Source organism: Strix uralensis, chromosome 10, assembly GCF_047716275.1.
Source record: "Strix uralensis isolate ZFMK-TIS-50842 chromosome 10, bStrUra1, whole genome shotgun sequence".
In the NCBI taxonomy this organism is placed as follows: domain Eukaryota; kingdom Metazoa; phylum Chordata; class Aves; order Strigiformes; family Strigidae; genus Strix; species Strix uralensis.
The window spans coordinates 16,180,804-16,195,525 of record NC_133981.1 but is presented as its reverse complement, the minus strand read 5'-3'; the positions used below and the strand labels follow the sequence as shown (position 1 = coordinate 16,195,525).

Here is a 14,722-nt window from a genome sequence, read left to right as displayed (position 1 = left end):
GTAGGGAAGTAGGATGACGCATTGTCAATTACTGACCTGTCTGGCATTGCTTCAGCACTGTTTTTCTGTGGACTTCCCAACAATGACCTAAACTGCTCTAAGAATCTCGTTTGGGGGCAGTGTAATTCATTATCTGAATTGCAGCTAAATCCTGATGTATTAAAAAATAATGATAATCTGGGTGTTAGTGCTTTGGGGGAGAACTAGCATTACAAATGGAGCCTTTGTGGAGCGAACTGTCACTGAAATGTCTTTATAAGACTGAAGCACAACATGATAAATCAGGTTTATTACTATCTAAGGTTATACTAATCATTTATGGTTTGGGCTTTCTGACATTGACTGCCTCTCCAATAGTTAGGATTATCTTTCTTCATCAGTCAGCTAGGGCTACTGAAGCTAGTATTTTTAGTCATATAAACTACAAATGTTCCTCTTGTTTCTAGGAGACTTTACACACCCACATGTTTTGGAAAATGTTCCAAGTTTCCCCTGAGTAAAAAAAAAAAAAGGCAATACTTGCTTTTTAGGTGGAGGAATGCTTTTTTTTTGGCTAAGGCTGTAACTTTTCTGCCTGAGAACTCCCAGGTGCATACTTGAGGTCAGCTAAGTTCCTTGTAATGGAATTGGGGTTTAGTTCATACAAAATCTATGGAATCCATGCAATTTGAGAGTGTAGTGCCCTTTCCTCCCCATAAATTGTGGGATTTCTCCCTTTAAACAATGCAGAGAACATACCGAATCCTTCTGGGAGTTGAGGCTCTAAAATAAAAAATGTCTGCCCAAACTAGAAAAATGCTGTACGTGCAAGATTTTCCACTGTCATATGAATGGCTGCAAATGATGGAGTCACTTCCATATTACATACCAAATTCATAACATGAATGTTTGTTTTCTCAACAGAGATTTATTTTTATTAGTCCACATCTACTGAACAAGGACAAAATGAGTAATTCATCAGGCTGAGTGGTTTTCACTATGAAATGACTCTGGAGTTAAAATTTATAGGATTGATGAAATGTACTGTTCCAGCTCCTTAAACAGGTCATGCAGGAATTATAAACAATGCTTTTTAATGACTATTTATGAAATCCTCTCACAACCTGTTTATATCTTTTTTGAGTAACGTTTTAATCACAAGGGTTTGTGATCAGATTAGTGCATTTCCTTTACAAGCTTTAGGTTTGGATGGCTTTTATTTCTGATATTAGATGTTATATAATGTACCTCAATATATCGTTTAAGCTCTCACATCTGCTCAGGAGTAATAATGTAATCCCTATAATTTGCCTGACTGTGAAGTCCTCTTCAGTTTTTATGTACCAGTAGTCCTGAAAACCTATCTATGTAACTGTCAAAGCCACTCTTGTCAGATCCTAGAATATGCCAGTTTAAATTGCATCCAGTGTTGTTTTGTGTTTATCTACACTTCTGGTAATTTTTTGCATTTTCCCCTTACAGACTGGTTACTTTTTTGGGGAGGTTGAAGGGGCTGTGATGAACAAGTTGCTAACAATGGGCTCCTTTAAGAGGTAAGAATTAACTCAACTTTCTATCTCTTAAAAAATGTTGTAACAACAAAATTAAATAAAACAAACCCAAAGTCACATAAAAGAAGGCCAAGACTGGCAGTGTGGCTGGATTCTCATTTATACCTCTTTTCCATATGATCTGAGTGTAACTCAGTGCCATGCACAGAGTGTTAAGAGTATTGGAGACAGCCTACAGTGAGTTTCTTGTTAAAAGAACAGTTTATTTGACTATGATGCTAAAACTGTGTGCCTCTCCTGTTCCCGCTGTGCTCAAGTGGAAAAAGTGGGCCATATCTACTACTGACCCGTTTTAAACGGCTCTAAAGCAAATCACTGATGCAACATTAAACATTTTGACCTGTAAAAAGTTGGAGATTGCTCAAACTAGGCAGTGCAAAATGCCCTACTGTTAAAGGGAAAGTGTTCTGCTAGTAATTCATTTTCATTCACATGCTAACTCACCTTTGAACATTGTTGTGACTATTGACCTGGTCTTACTATCATGATGACAATAAAAACTAATAGTGATTTTATGTGTTATCCTTTGAAATAAATTATGCATCCTGGGCAAGTAAGAAAGAACTTTTCCCTTTAACCTGTAACTCAACACTGGAGTCTTCATGTCTTTCACATGGTCTAAGAACTGTTCCTTACCCCTTTGTCCTCTTATGGCATGAGAGAAGTGCTGACCATATATATTACACTTTTCCCTTTTATTTTTCTGTGCATTTCTAGTATAAAAAAAGACACATCACTGATCCCATCAACCACTGAATTTATATATTTACATGCGAGGGTGTGTAGAGAGGCTCTCAAAACACATGGTTTGTGTGCTTCCCTGCTAAACCAGCTCTCTTAAGGGCAGAAAGCTTTCTGTGCTGCCTCTGCACATTATAGCTGAATACCACTCCCAGTAAATGACTGACCTGAAATGGAAGGATCATCACAGAATCATCCCAAATCCGAGTTTTCTGAGGGTGACAACCTTTTTGTGTTTAGCACTACATTCTTAACACATGCTGTAAAAGGAAGTGAAGTAATTTATAGACTGGGTTCTACAATGAAAACAATCTGTTTATAAAAAAGATGAAGCATTTTATTTAATGCAAACAAAAACATACAGTCAAAATCGAGGAGTAATGCTTTAATTTGTCCCAATTTGTTTTGTCCTGCCTAGCAAGGCATTTCAAACAGAATATCTACTGAAAAATCAATAGTAGTAGGCACCACCACTGAGAAAACAGAGACTGCATGGCTCGAGTATTCCATCTAAGCTGTGGTGGGTGCCAATTTGGCATGGACCACTGGCTTATGATTTTGCTGGTCTTGAGCTCTGAGGGAGTTACAGATAATGAAGCCACTAGCTCAGTGCAACTGAGCTGTATGCTAAAGAAAATGTAAACACAATGAGCTGATTATTTAAACACAATAAACTGGCTATTGCCAATCAGTTAAATATGGGAGAGAATCAAAATGTTGTAACTGCACTAAATGAACCACCTGCTTTTCCTGCTGTACAGCAGCAACAACAACAACAAAAAAAAACCCACCCAAAACTGTCTTTGAGCTATTCTAGATGAGGCTTTTAAAATAAATTATTCCAGCAATATGAAGAAGAAATCTTTTCTGGCTCTCATGAAAAACAGACACATTTTTTGGGTGGGGTTGTGTTTTGCTTTTTCAAAGTTTATTTTATATGGAATAAGAAGTAAAGAAAAGAAACGCTGAAAAATGCAGGGGCAAAATCTATTACAAGCACAATTTCCTTGAAAGCACAACACTATAGATCTTGCATGCACGATACTTGTCATTGCTGCTCTTACCACGGAGACAAAATCAGACAGCAAGCTCTGCTCTTTAGCCTTTTATTCTGATAGTATCCAGAGGCATCCTTTCTTGTAATTTGCTTCTTATATAGCATTTACCATCCAGCAGGTGAATTGTACAGCTTTGCCCTGTATGATCTGGTCTTGCTTCTTTTTCATTTAGTTTAGAAGTAGCAGGTTGCATGGTGCCTGATCTTTACTGCAGAAGAGTTTACTAACATCCCCAGTAACCATGGGGATGGGAGTCCTTTCTTTCTTTTGCACCAATAATCAGAGTGGCAGTGCAGATATGTGCTACCACCTCACTGATTCATGCCAGCTTTCAGGCTCTCCGTCCACAAAAGGAATGAAATAACCCTTTGTGCGTTCTCTCAACTACCACTAATTTGGAGGTTATAGAAGTTCTTTTTAGGATTGAGCTGGAAGTGCTAAACAAAAGGGGGTTGTTTGCTGCTGACTATATTTCTTTTCAACCTGCGGCAGGATGAAATTCAATTTTTGTGTTCGCTGTTTATTTTTTAAAGTGAACTTAAATACCTCCTTCCCTCCTCAATTTCTCTAAACTCAGTACCTCTTTTGAATAATGTGTACATATGTATGTATGTATATTTTCTTAGTTTATAGGTTTTACATTTAGGGAGAAAAACTATATCAGTGCCTCCACAGCAGCGTGACATGTTCTATGATTTCATTTAGCAAAATGAAGTTTATCTTATACCCTGAATATCACACACAGTTAAATAATTTAAATATAACTTAAATTTATTATTAAATAAATTAGGATGTGCTTGTGGAAAAGTATCTACTTCATATAACTTAGAAAAAAGTTTCTTTACAGTTTCCTCAGCACTTTGTTTATGTAGAAACAGTAAAAAATAGATTCAACTGCTCAAAGCATGAAAATCTAGAAAAATCACATTAACATCAGAAAAATTAAGGTCTATCAGAACAATGCAATCCTCAAAGAAATGAACTTAATAAATCTGTAAGAGAAAATTAAATATCTCTTGACTTCAAAACACTTTCATCCTTTCCAGTAGGAGGAAAACTAAGCAATTCTATATGTCACATATGGAAACAGCATCACTTCCTTGTAACAGTTCTGTTTCTACCAGGTATTCTCTTGGCCTCTGAAGAAGAATTAATCATTTCAGGATATGTGACTGAAATGGTGCACCTCTGAATTCCAGCTTTCCCAGATGCTAAGGCTCAGTCTAAGTTCTCGTTGCTTTGAGCGCTTCTCTTGTTTCTCAGTTTTTCTTGCTCTGTTCCTTTATCTTTGCTGACATGCTTCTCAGTGAAGAATGAATACTGTCTGTGCCCTTACTGCACGGTACAGTCCAAATCCTTCACCTGTCTTCTCCAAATGCATGCACATAGAGGCAGACTTTCATCTCTGTCTTGATTTGCTTTATAAGCAAAATATGGGAAGTGTTTTGCCTCCAGGTTATAAGATTATAAAAAAAAAAAAAAAAAAAAAAATCAGAACTCTTTACTACGCTACTTGCAAAGAACGTTCTTAAAGCCGAATCATGAAAACAGTAATTAGTTGCTCACCAACAGGATGCTAATCTCCACTGAGGCAGCACAGCCTTAAAATGAAGGATATTTTTATGTTAGTTTAGGCCACTCTTTCTTATTTAAGCATTCATTTTAATAAGATATTCTTAGATTTTTGGTGAAGGTGTTAAATGGACACTTATATTTAAAATTTGTGTTTATTTTCATGTGGATTTTTACAGTCATCAATTTGACCTATTAATTTGGCAGTGTTTCTGAAAGTAGATGTGTACTTTGGAGAAGATCAGTGGTAGACTGAAGGAACAATTAAAATTGGAATTAGTGATTTGGTATTGGACAAATGCAACTGTGATATAGCAGTCCTGCAATGTAACAGTTCTTATATTATAAAAATTTCCCTATCTTTAGTAATGATTTATTTAGTAAAAAAAAAAGTAAGCTCAAAATATATCCTATGTTCATGGCATAAATATCACAAAAAATAGTCAGGTATATGAATAGGCATTTTTGTATGGGGAGGCAGAAGACATTCAAGGTAAGAAAATGAGCAGACTATTTCCAATAATATCTTCTGTATTAGCTGTCGTGTGCACTGCAGAGCATGTATGAGGCCTGCACCCTTAATCTTCAATTTCTAAATGAATAGTATGTAATTGTACTGCCCTGAGGAATGACATTCCATTTTCATCAACGAAATAGCTGTCAGAGAGGCAACAATATAGCAGACTGTCTAGTACAGGTTTACAAGTAGGTACAAAAGAACCAAATAATATCTGTCACTTCCCTCTTGTCATTACCAACAAGAAGAGCCCTGTTCTGATTTTTTTTTTTTTTTTTTTTTTTTTTTTTGCATTTACCAGATGTTCATCTGGTACCTGTGCTCTGAAACTCCCGCACTGCTGTGTGGTATGTTTTCTGCTCATATTTTGTCCATGTGACATCTAAAATTAATGTCCTAAAACAGAGTTTGGGCATTGTTAGAGTTTATATCTCTGTAAATATTACTGCTGATTTAAAGCAGTGTGTTAGTATATGGGAATCATTTTACCCACTTAAGGAGAAACCCAGGCATGTACGCTATGTAAATGAGTTGTCATTCTGTGTGCTGGAAATACAGGTGGAGTTGTAGTTTTTATACATGTTATGCTTTAGACCACCTTGGCAATTGGAAATAGCGGAACAATAAAGGCAAAGATATGTGATGACAAGTTTGTTTTGTCAAAATGCTATAATTTATGTTTATACTTTTCATTGATTTTCTTGGTGGTGAAAGGTATTAGTCTGACAGCTTCTGGAGACTAATAATCTGTCTGTCAATGAAAGTGGGAGAGCCAGAGCAGCAACAGTGCAAGATTTCTTAGTGTCCTGCTGCCTCCCCACAATGACCCTCTCTAGACTTTAGAGACTAGTTCACTCTTCATACCATTCAACTCTGTTCCTCCTTACCTTCCTTGTGAGAATGCCAGGCGAGCTTCACATCTTGTGTCTGAGTTAATGAACATCTTTCTACCACGAGTGAGCTGTAGTCACCATTATTTTTTACATAGACTACTGAGTAAAGCATACTGTCAATAATTAGGGCTTCCTGTACTACTGGCTTCCTTTGCTTGGTTCTCTGGAGCATTTCTTCCTTTTTTTTTTTACAGACTTGACATTTACTTCCCATGGTAAGAAGCTTATTATTCCTATACTTTATATGAAAACCCCAAAATCATGAACTAGTGACAAAACATTTGAAATTTTATGTATTGAAGATCTTTCAACTGTTACAATTGTCAGTGATGGTATTTTATACCAACAAGCAGAAATCCATAGGTATGCTGAACATCTAGCTGAAAGTAACAGAGTACATCTGTTAGTATTGCCTCTGCTGCTGGTAGGTCTTAGAAGTTTAATTTTCTTGATCCGGATTTGTACTCAATTTTAAGTACATTGCAAAGTACAAGACAGGAATTTCTGTCAGGAAACTGACAATAAAAAGGTTTTCACTAAAATGTATTTGGCCCCTGAAGTTACACACAATGGATGTGCACATTTAGTTTTTGTTATTTTCCATTAGTTAAAGAAGATTGCATGTAGTCTGTGTTTGTCCTATGGCTGATATTGAAAACAATTGTTCTGTAGACTTCAGTAACCAGATGTGGAAATATGGGCAGTTAACAGCATGGTGATGGCAGAAAGTCTCAAGCATGTTATCTGTAGCAAAAGCAAAGCTCTCCTGTGAGGTGCTGTAATATATAGCATGGACTTGGGCATCTAGTGGACTTAATATTAAGTTGTGGGAAGTAGGAAGATATGTTCACTAACTATAGTCAGTTGAACAGGATGTGGTTAGCTGCAAGCAGTTATTTGAAACTGAAATACAATCACTTCAGAAAGGGTAATGTGGAAGCTTTTCTTTCTGCAACACTGAGTTAAGTCTGTCTGAGTGAGAAGAAACCTTATTTTCTAAAATCTCAGAAAGACATCAGCAATAAAATAACACTCTGGAAATGACACCTGAACACAGAAGCACCACAGTGTCTTAAGCCACTGGTTTGACTACAAATACTATAGTAGCTTTTATAAGGAATAGGGCTGGAAGGTTTGTACCTTTCTATTATATTTACAAGAATAAAACCAAACAAAAAAAAAAGGCTGGATTTGAATTTGTGAATGCCTTGGAACCCATTTATACTGAGCTTTGATACCATTCATAGTGACAGAGAATCCAGAATTGCTTCAGTATGTTGCAGTGTTCAGATTTCAGTGTGGCTATGGGCTTCATCCACTGATCTTTGAAATGTATTGCAAAATTCTTATTTGTTTTCAGTGCTGAAGAATCAGGCCTTTTAAGATCATTTTGCAATAATGCTTTCGCTGGTATATTTTGCACGTCCTGTGTATAGTTGTTTGAATCATCTTTAGAAACTTTCAGATAGGTGCCCACTTTGAAAGTTACTGAGATGGGAATACATTGTTCGAGAAACAAAACTCATTCCAGGCTTTTGTTACAAAATCTGTGTGCCATGTACCTTTCTAAGGATTTACTCCTTTGTTGTTTGTTTGGGTTTTTTTGTTTTGTTTTGGTTTGGTTTTTTTTAAACCTGGATACATTATCTGTTTTCTAGTTTGTTCCTGAACCAGAATCTTCACACTGGAAACACCCTCAAATATATTTACTGAAACTAAACCCATTATAATGTTATCCACAGATGATATTTAGGCATTTCTAAACAACAATTTTGCAGTGTTCCACAATGATTTTGAGGTTGTTTATTACAACTCTTCTCTTCTGCCATCACTCTAAAGTTTAGTATTTCTTTCTGTGTTAAATGAAGTTTTCTTTAACTACATACATTTTAACATTTTTGTTCCTCTTGCTCATCATACAATCTTAGATTGTTGTATACTCCCTACAATACAATAAGACAATCTACAAGAACTGTAATCTAGCATGTCGGGGTGCAATATTAATTATATTTTTGATTGTTTGTGTGAGTACATATTTTAATCTTCTAATGACTTTTTATCTTTGAGCATTTAAAGAAATTATTACATCTATTACAATGTAATAATTACATAAGAAATGTAATACGAGTACAAATATTGAGGGGGAAAGGCTTTTTGCAATATTTAACGTGAAGTTCAAATTATAACAAATGTTCCACATAGCACACTATAATAGTATTTGATTAACATTTCTTAGCAGAATAATGGAGTCCACAGATTGACCAAGCAGTTCTGGTGTATGAAATTGAAAGTTGAGAAATTGATTTGTGCTTTCAAACACGAAACAAACTGTCACCAAACTTACATATTGAAAAAAAACATTTACAAAGAATAAAGACAAAACTGAATGCTATTCTACTTGTAACACTAGATACTGAATGACACAGGATGGGACCATTTCATCCATATAGAATTCCTTAATCATTCTGCAGAGAGCACATTAACATCTGTAAACTGCCCTTGTCTGTGTGCTTATCACTTGCCACCATCACTAGGAGGTCCAAGTGGACATGCAACATAATCCTTGGATCTGGAGGAATAAAAATAGTCAAGCCAACCAAGACTGGAAAGGCTGAGCTGTAGAGATTACCTTACAGGGGCTGGATTCTGACCATGGTTAAAGGGGGAAAAAATTAAAGGAAAAAAAAGCTAGGGAAAGTGGTGTATTACTGCATGCCACACAGGCAGCACAGCTTACACCATGTACTGCTCTGTTTGTCTTGGCAGATCTGTGTGCGCGGATCTGGCTGTGGGCGTGATTCTGCCAAATATGGTCAGTGTTCAACTTACACCCATGTTTAGGTCTCTAGTTATGCGTTTGTCTACCATGTGCCTCTCTCTGCCAGTCCACAAAACAATGGCTTCCTAGCCATTTCTATTCTGAATATAAGATAAAATTAATAATGTAAGCTCTAAGACCATGTACTAAATATTTAGTTGAAGCTGCAAGATCCAATATATTAGATGTTTTGCCTGTAAGCCAAAAAGAAAATCTAGGCATAATGAAGAAGCTTTTAGTGATGGTTGCTGTCACAAAATTAGATCAGAAAAATTATATACAGTTTCTACCACAATGGATTACAACCTTTTATTGGTACAGGTTGCAATGTTTCATGGCATGCAGTGCAGAATGCCTCATGGTGATGCTGAATGCATTTCATGACCTGGTTTTGGCAGCTTCTGGGACATCCTTTCCATAGCTGAATTTGTGTGCTCTCCTTTCCTCTTCACTTAGAAGCAAGGCACACATTGCAAAACATTGAAGTCCCATCTCATACATCTATAAACCATTTGTGTTCCTTTGTCCCTCTGATGATGCAAAAGTCAAATGGATATGTTCAAATAATAGTAGTAACTTCTATATATTTACACTTGTTGCAACTTATCAGCTAAAGATTCTTTACATCTGCTATAGATGTTAAATGCTTTTTATGTGGATGGATATAGTTGATTAATTGTTCTATGGACAGACAGATTTAGAGAAATAATCACAATTCCATATACTATCTCCAAGTTCTGGATTTTACATTTAGATCTCTGAAGTGTATCAATGATGAGTAAAATCACAAGCACAAAGAAATCTCCCTGTTTACTATGCATCTGAGGAGGCTTCTAGCATATGTTAATTACAGCAGGTACCTGACATGGAATATTTTGCCCTCATGAAAAGAAGTAAAAGTAAACCCATCCTGCTTCAATTATCTCTACTGCGAATACACTGAAATCCCACCTCTCTCTTCTTTGGAAGCAACACGATGTTTTTACAAATTACCTGTGCACTAAGATGCTGGAACTGTAGAATTGTCTTTCTGCTTTTACGGGAGTTCAAGAGTGGTCTGTTGTGAGAAGCCTCTCAAATGCATAGTATCTTTCACTTTCTGGGGCTAAATGTGCTGATCTTAGTCCAGAACCAATTGTTTAAGCATCATGTTGAATGTGTATTCTCCTCCTCCTCGCATTGTTTATATCATTGTGTGTTACACTGTATGTGTATCTTCCCTGGTTTCTCCCAGTTATGCTTTTGCTTTGTTCTGTAGTCTGATAAAATCCTTACAAAGTTTTCACAGTGTTTCTTACCTTTATTCGCCTTTGTGTAACCTGTATTTTAATGATCCCTTCCCCTCCTTTCCCTGCTGCTGTTATAATTTTTATTTTCCTGTCTACTTTGTGGGCAGACTGTTCCATATCATCATTTTTATTCCACTGTGTTTTCTTCTTTTAGTCAAACAGTTTTCTGTTCTTCTCTGTAGAATTACACTTTATGACTACCAGGCCATGTGTAGAACAAACAAAGAGAGTAGCGACAGTGCCCATAGCTTACTGGACGTAAGTATAGTAAATTTTCTGAGCACCTTTCCATGCAATCATCAAAGAAAATTGTTGCAAATATCTCATGGCCATTGTAAGCCCATTGTTTTGATTTGGAATGTTTACAGCTCTTGGGTTTATCCTACTGCATACAAGGAATGGTTCATTATAAACAAATGCAAAGTGTTAAGCATTTTCAAGTTCAAATACTTACAGAGTCATTTTTAATGCTGGGCCACCATTTGTGAGGTTCTGTCAGAATGTCCTTCTTAGGACTTTATAAATTTGACAATAGATTGTGCTTTGTTTGGGGGACTGGAATCACATATGCCTTTTCTGTATGTAAACACATACACGCATGCAGAAATGTAATTCAAATTAAAAATTGACTTTTTTTTTTTTTTATGTGGAAGGGTTGGTTCATTGACAAGGCATACAAGTCAGTGATTTTCACACTTCTTTTTTTCCTTAGTATTTAAAGAAGATGTCTTTTAAAGTAGAATTTTAATGCATTTAAACCCTTGTCTTGCAATCAGATCTGAATGTAAAACCTGTGCCTCTGCAAGGCCTGATTAGAGCCCAGCTGGGTCTTGCAAGGACAACACTTCCTTGTTGCTAAATCATATATATATATAGGTAAGAAGTCCAAGGGTATTTTATAATCATGTGTATGTTTTACTGATTACTATAATAATCTATCAGAACTGGTAAGGTGTGAGATAAAGTATAGCTTTTGCATATTAAAGAGGACCTCTTTTAACAAATATATGACAGTATTAGCATGAATAAATCTTATGTAAAGACAGCAGCAAAACACTCTAGCAATTTTACCGGTCTGAAAAAGTTAGCTGATAGTATTTTCAAATGCACTGGGATCTAGCTAGAAAAAATAAGCCTATACGTAGTTAAACTGTTGAGTAAACATCAAAATTCTGGCAACTTCCAAATATCTATATATAGCTTCTATGGTTTAATAATCATATACCTTTTGGGACGGTTTCATTTGCATATTTAAATGACTCTATGTTTTTCAAATACCTGCAAATTTGGATTTACTGCACTTACCAGTCTGTTATCTGCTAAAGCCTGAACCTGAAAAAGGATTACCTTGACATAATGATAAGTATTAGGCTGTGCAGTGAGACTTAAATTATTAGTGAAATAGAATGGAATTCTGTGAATCACATCTGCATGAAAAATTTTAAAATTTATTACAACTCTTAACAACAACCTTCCATCCCAAGGCTTGGAGCTTCAGCTCAGTTTGCATAAGCATCCAGCATGTAGAACTGAAATATTTCTATTTTACAAGTAGGCTTTCATCCAAGACATTTTCACTACTCCAATTTTTGTCTAGACTGTGTTTATGGAGAAAAAATCTGCAACTATTGTGGGATACACTGAGACATGGCAAGCATGTTCTTTATTTCTTAAAGACAGACAAACTTTTCTTTAAAATTCAAGTGAGATTTTTGTGTTGTTCCACAAGAAAGATTGGCAGAGCTTTGGTTATTTTATTATTTTCCTGTTGATTCAGTCACATCTAATAACCATGACAACAGAGAAAATATAAAGAGAATTTGCATTAAAAATAGGTAAGGCTAGATTCCTCAAAAGTATTTTTTTTCCTGTTTTTATGTCCAGTTTTGTACATATAGATCAGGTTATTAGGCAGTATTCAGTATAGTCTCTACATAAGCAAAACATTTGATCACGAGTGTTTATCCTTCCTTTTGAGAATTATGGTTTTACAAATATAGGAATAGATATAGGGACAAGACAAAGACTCTTTAAAAAGTTTGTATTTTAAACAGTATAGGAGTGAAGCACAGGCATCAAAGACTGTATGACGACTTAAAGGATCTATCACAACATTCTGTGAAAATCGTGGAATACAGGTGTCGGGGCTGGACCCCTCTTTCCGTCATAGCTTTTTGGGCTGTGGGACTAAAATGATAAATTAGGGATGGACTAGATTTATAGATCAACTGGTCCATTTCTTTACCAGTATAGGATTGCTTCTTAGAAGATACCCAGATACTTTGCTATTTAGCATATTTTCTCGTTTTAATTTATTCAAGTCCTAGATAACTCTCCATAGAACCACTTAGTTGCAAATGTATCAGTGCCATAGACTCACCCAGCTCAATTTCTTTGTCTTGCAATGGTGGTTTAGATACATAGAGAGAGTAAAACTCCTGCATTTATTGCTGCAGTTTTTGAAGGAAGAGCCTTTGAGTGGAAAAGGCTGTCTTAGTAAAATCACATTTTATGAGAATGCATTTATATCAATGTAATGAAATATTTTTCCATTAAAATTTCAAAACAAAATATTTTCCTCATTTTCTATTCATATTATTGATTTTTTTTTCAGATATATTGATTTTTTAAAATTTTCTTTTAGTTCTCATAATAAAATAGTTTTATAATACATAGTATATTTTACATTAAATATGAATTGTTCATAAGTAAGAATAGATACATTATTTTACACTAAATCATTTGACATTATGAAAACAAAAGGATGTAACATTTAATTACTTGGGTGTGAAATTTCAGATTTTCTAATTTGGAATGAAAATAAAAAGATGTCCCACAGGGCTGAAATTTTGTTTTCTTTTCATCTCTAGGAAAGACATGTAGCTTTTTATCTTTTTCTATAGGTGAAAATCTTTACTGTTTCAGTCATAATGCATTCTGCTGACTTGCTAATTCAGCCTTTCATGCCACTGGCTGACACTAGTTCATTGGCTCTGTAAGTTATCAGCCCTGTGCAGAAACACTCTTCGTGGCCTCTGAAAACTTTAAATGGCCAGTTACTGCTGTGCAAAATGGCACTGCTTCAGTGAGGTGTTGATTCAGGAAGCTTAAGCATGATTTTATATATCTAGGTAGTTCTCTTAAAGTCAATGTACTTCTTACATGTGCTGAAATACTCTGTTAATATGGAATCTAAAAAGTCTGCAAAATTTTATGTAACTGGGAGACCCTAACACAAATGAATGAGACAAAGATGGATTCTTTTCCAAATTTCTGGACACTGACTTTTCTGCCTGAGATTCTTTCATAAAATAATAATCCTATTGATACTCTTTTCAAAAATAATATATTCAAAATGCAGTAGTATTGTAAATGCAGAATTTTCAAAGTATTTGCTGTATTTGTTATGATCCAGAAAAATAGAGGGAGGAGGGAAGAATCTTAAAATCAACTTAAAGTGCTTACACTGGGCCTTCAGTATGATACAGATAACTTCATTTAGGTAAATTCAAACTTCAGAAGCTTATCCTAGTCTAATTAGAGCGAGGTAATGACTAGGGATTTACATTATAGAGAGGCAAGCCTGTGAATTTCAGCCTAAGCTCATATTATCTACCAGAGCGGTTCCTCCAGCAATAGCCTGGGAAATAGGAACCCCTAGAGGTTAAAGATTTAAGAATCATTTGCAAAACTTTCCTTTTCCAACTGATAATCTGTGTATTTGACCAACCACATTAAAAGGAAATTTAATTACTATCTATTCAGTATAATATTTGCTTCTTCATAAGAAAAAGTTATTGTTCTTTTTCTCATGCTACCCATACTTTTGAATATCCATAACATTGTCTTTACGTTGAAGAATTCAGTTAAGATATAAATACTGAATGTTTTGCCTTTTTATTAAATGAGTTGCTTCTCTTCAGCCTTATAATGCCTTCTTTGCTGCAGTAAAATGGATTATGACTGAGCTTGTCTTGTAAGTAAATTTTATCAAGAACTTGAATATTTGTAGGAATTACTGAGTATTTATACTTTTGAATACTTAATGAATATTTGTACATTTTGCGTTTTACATTCACTGTGCTGCTTTTATTGTATGATTTTAAATGTAGTAATATTTGTTAATTTTTTGCTTTCCAATTTTTCATTGTTAAGATCTGAGAAAATTTTGGCTATATGGGTGTACAGTTGCACTTTTATAGCATTATTCATGGTCCTCACTTATATCCGTATGTCTTTGCTTAGTAAGTCTAGCAGATCGCAACATACAAACCAAATTTATTA

The 14,722-nt window shown here is 35.2% G+C and overlaps 1 protein-coding gene across 1 annotated transcript in view; it reads left to right on the top strand.

The window, feature by feature from the left end:
* Positions 1-14,722, top strand: part of CACNA2D3 (calcium voltage-gated channel auxiliary subunit alpha2delta 3) — a 468,701-nt gene that overhangs the window by 430,774 nt on the left and 23,205 nt on the right. Inside the window, exons 31-33 of the mRNA XM_074879359.1 lie at positions 1,462-1,532; positions 10,621-10,696; positions 14,362-14,414. Of these exons, the coding sequence (XP_074735460.1) occupies positions 1,462-1,532; positions 10,621-10,696; positions 14,362-14,414 (200 nt within the window). The remainder of the gene's footprint in view (positions 1-1,461; positions 1,533-10,620; positions 10,697-14,361; positions 14,415-14,722) is intronic.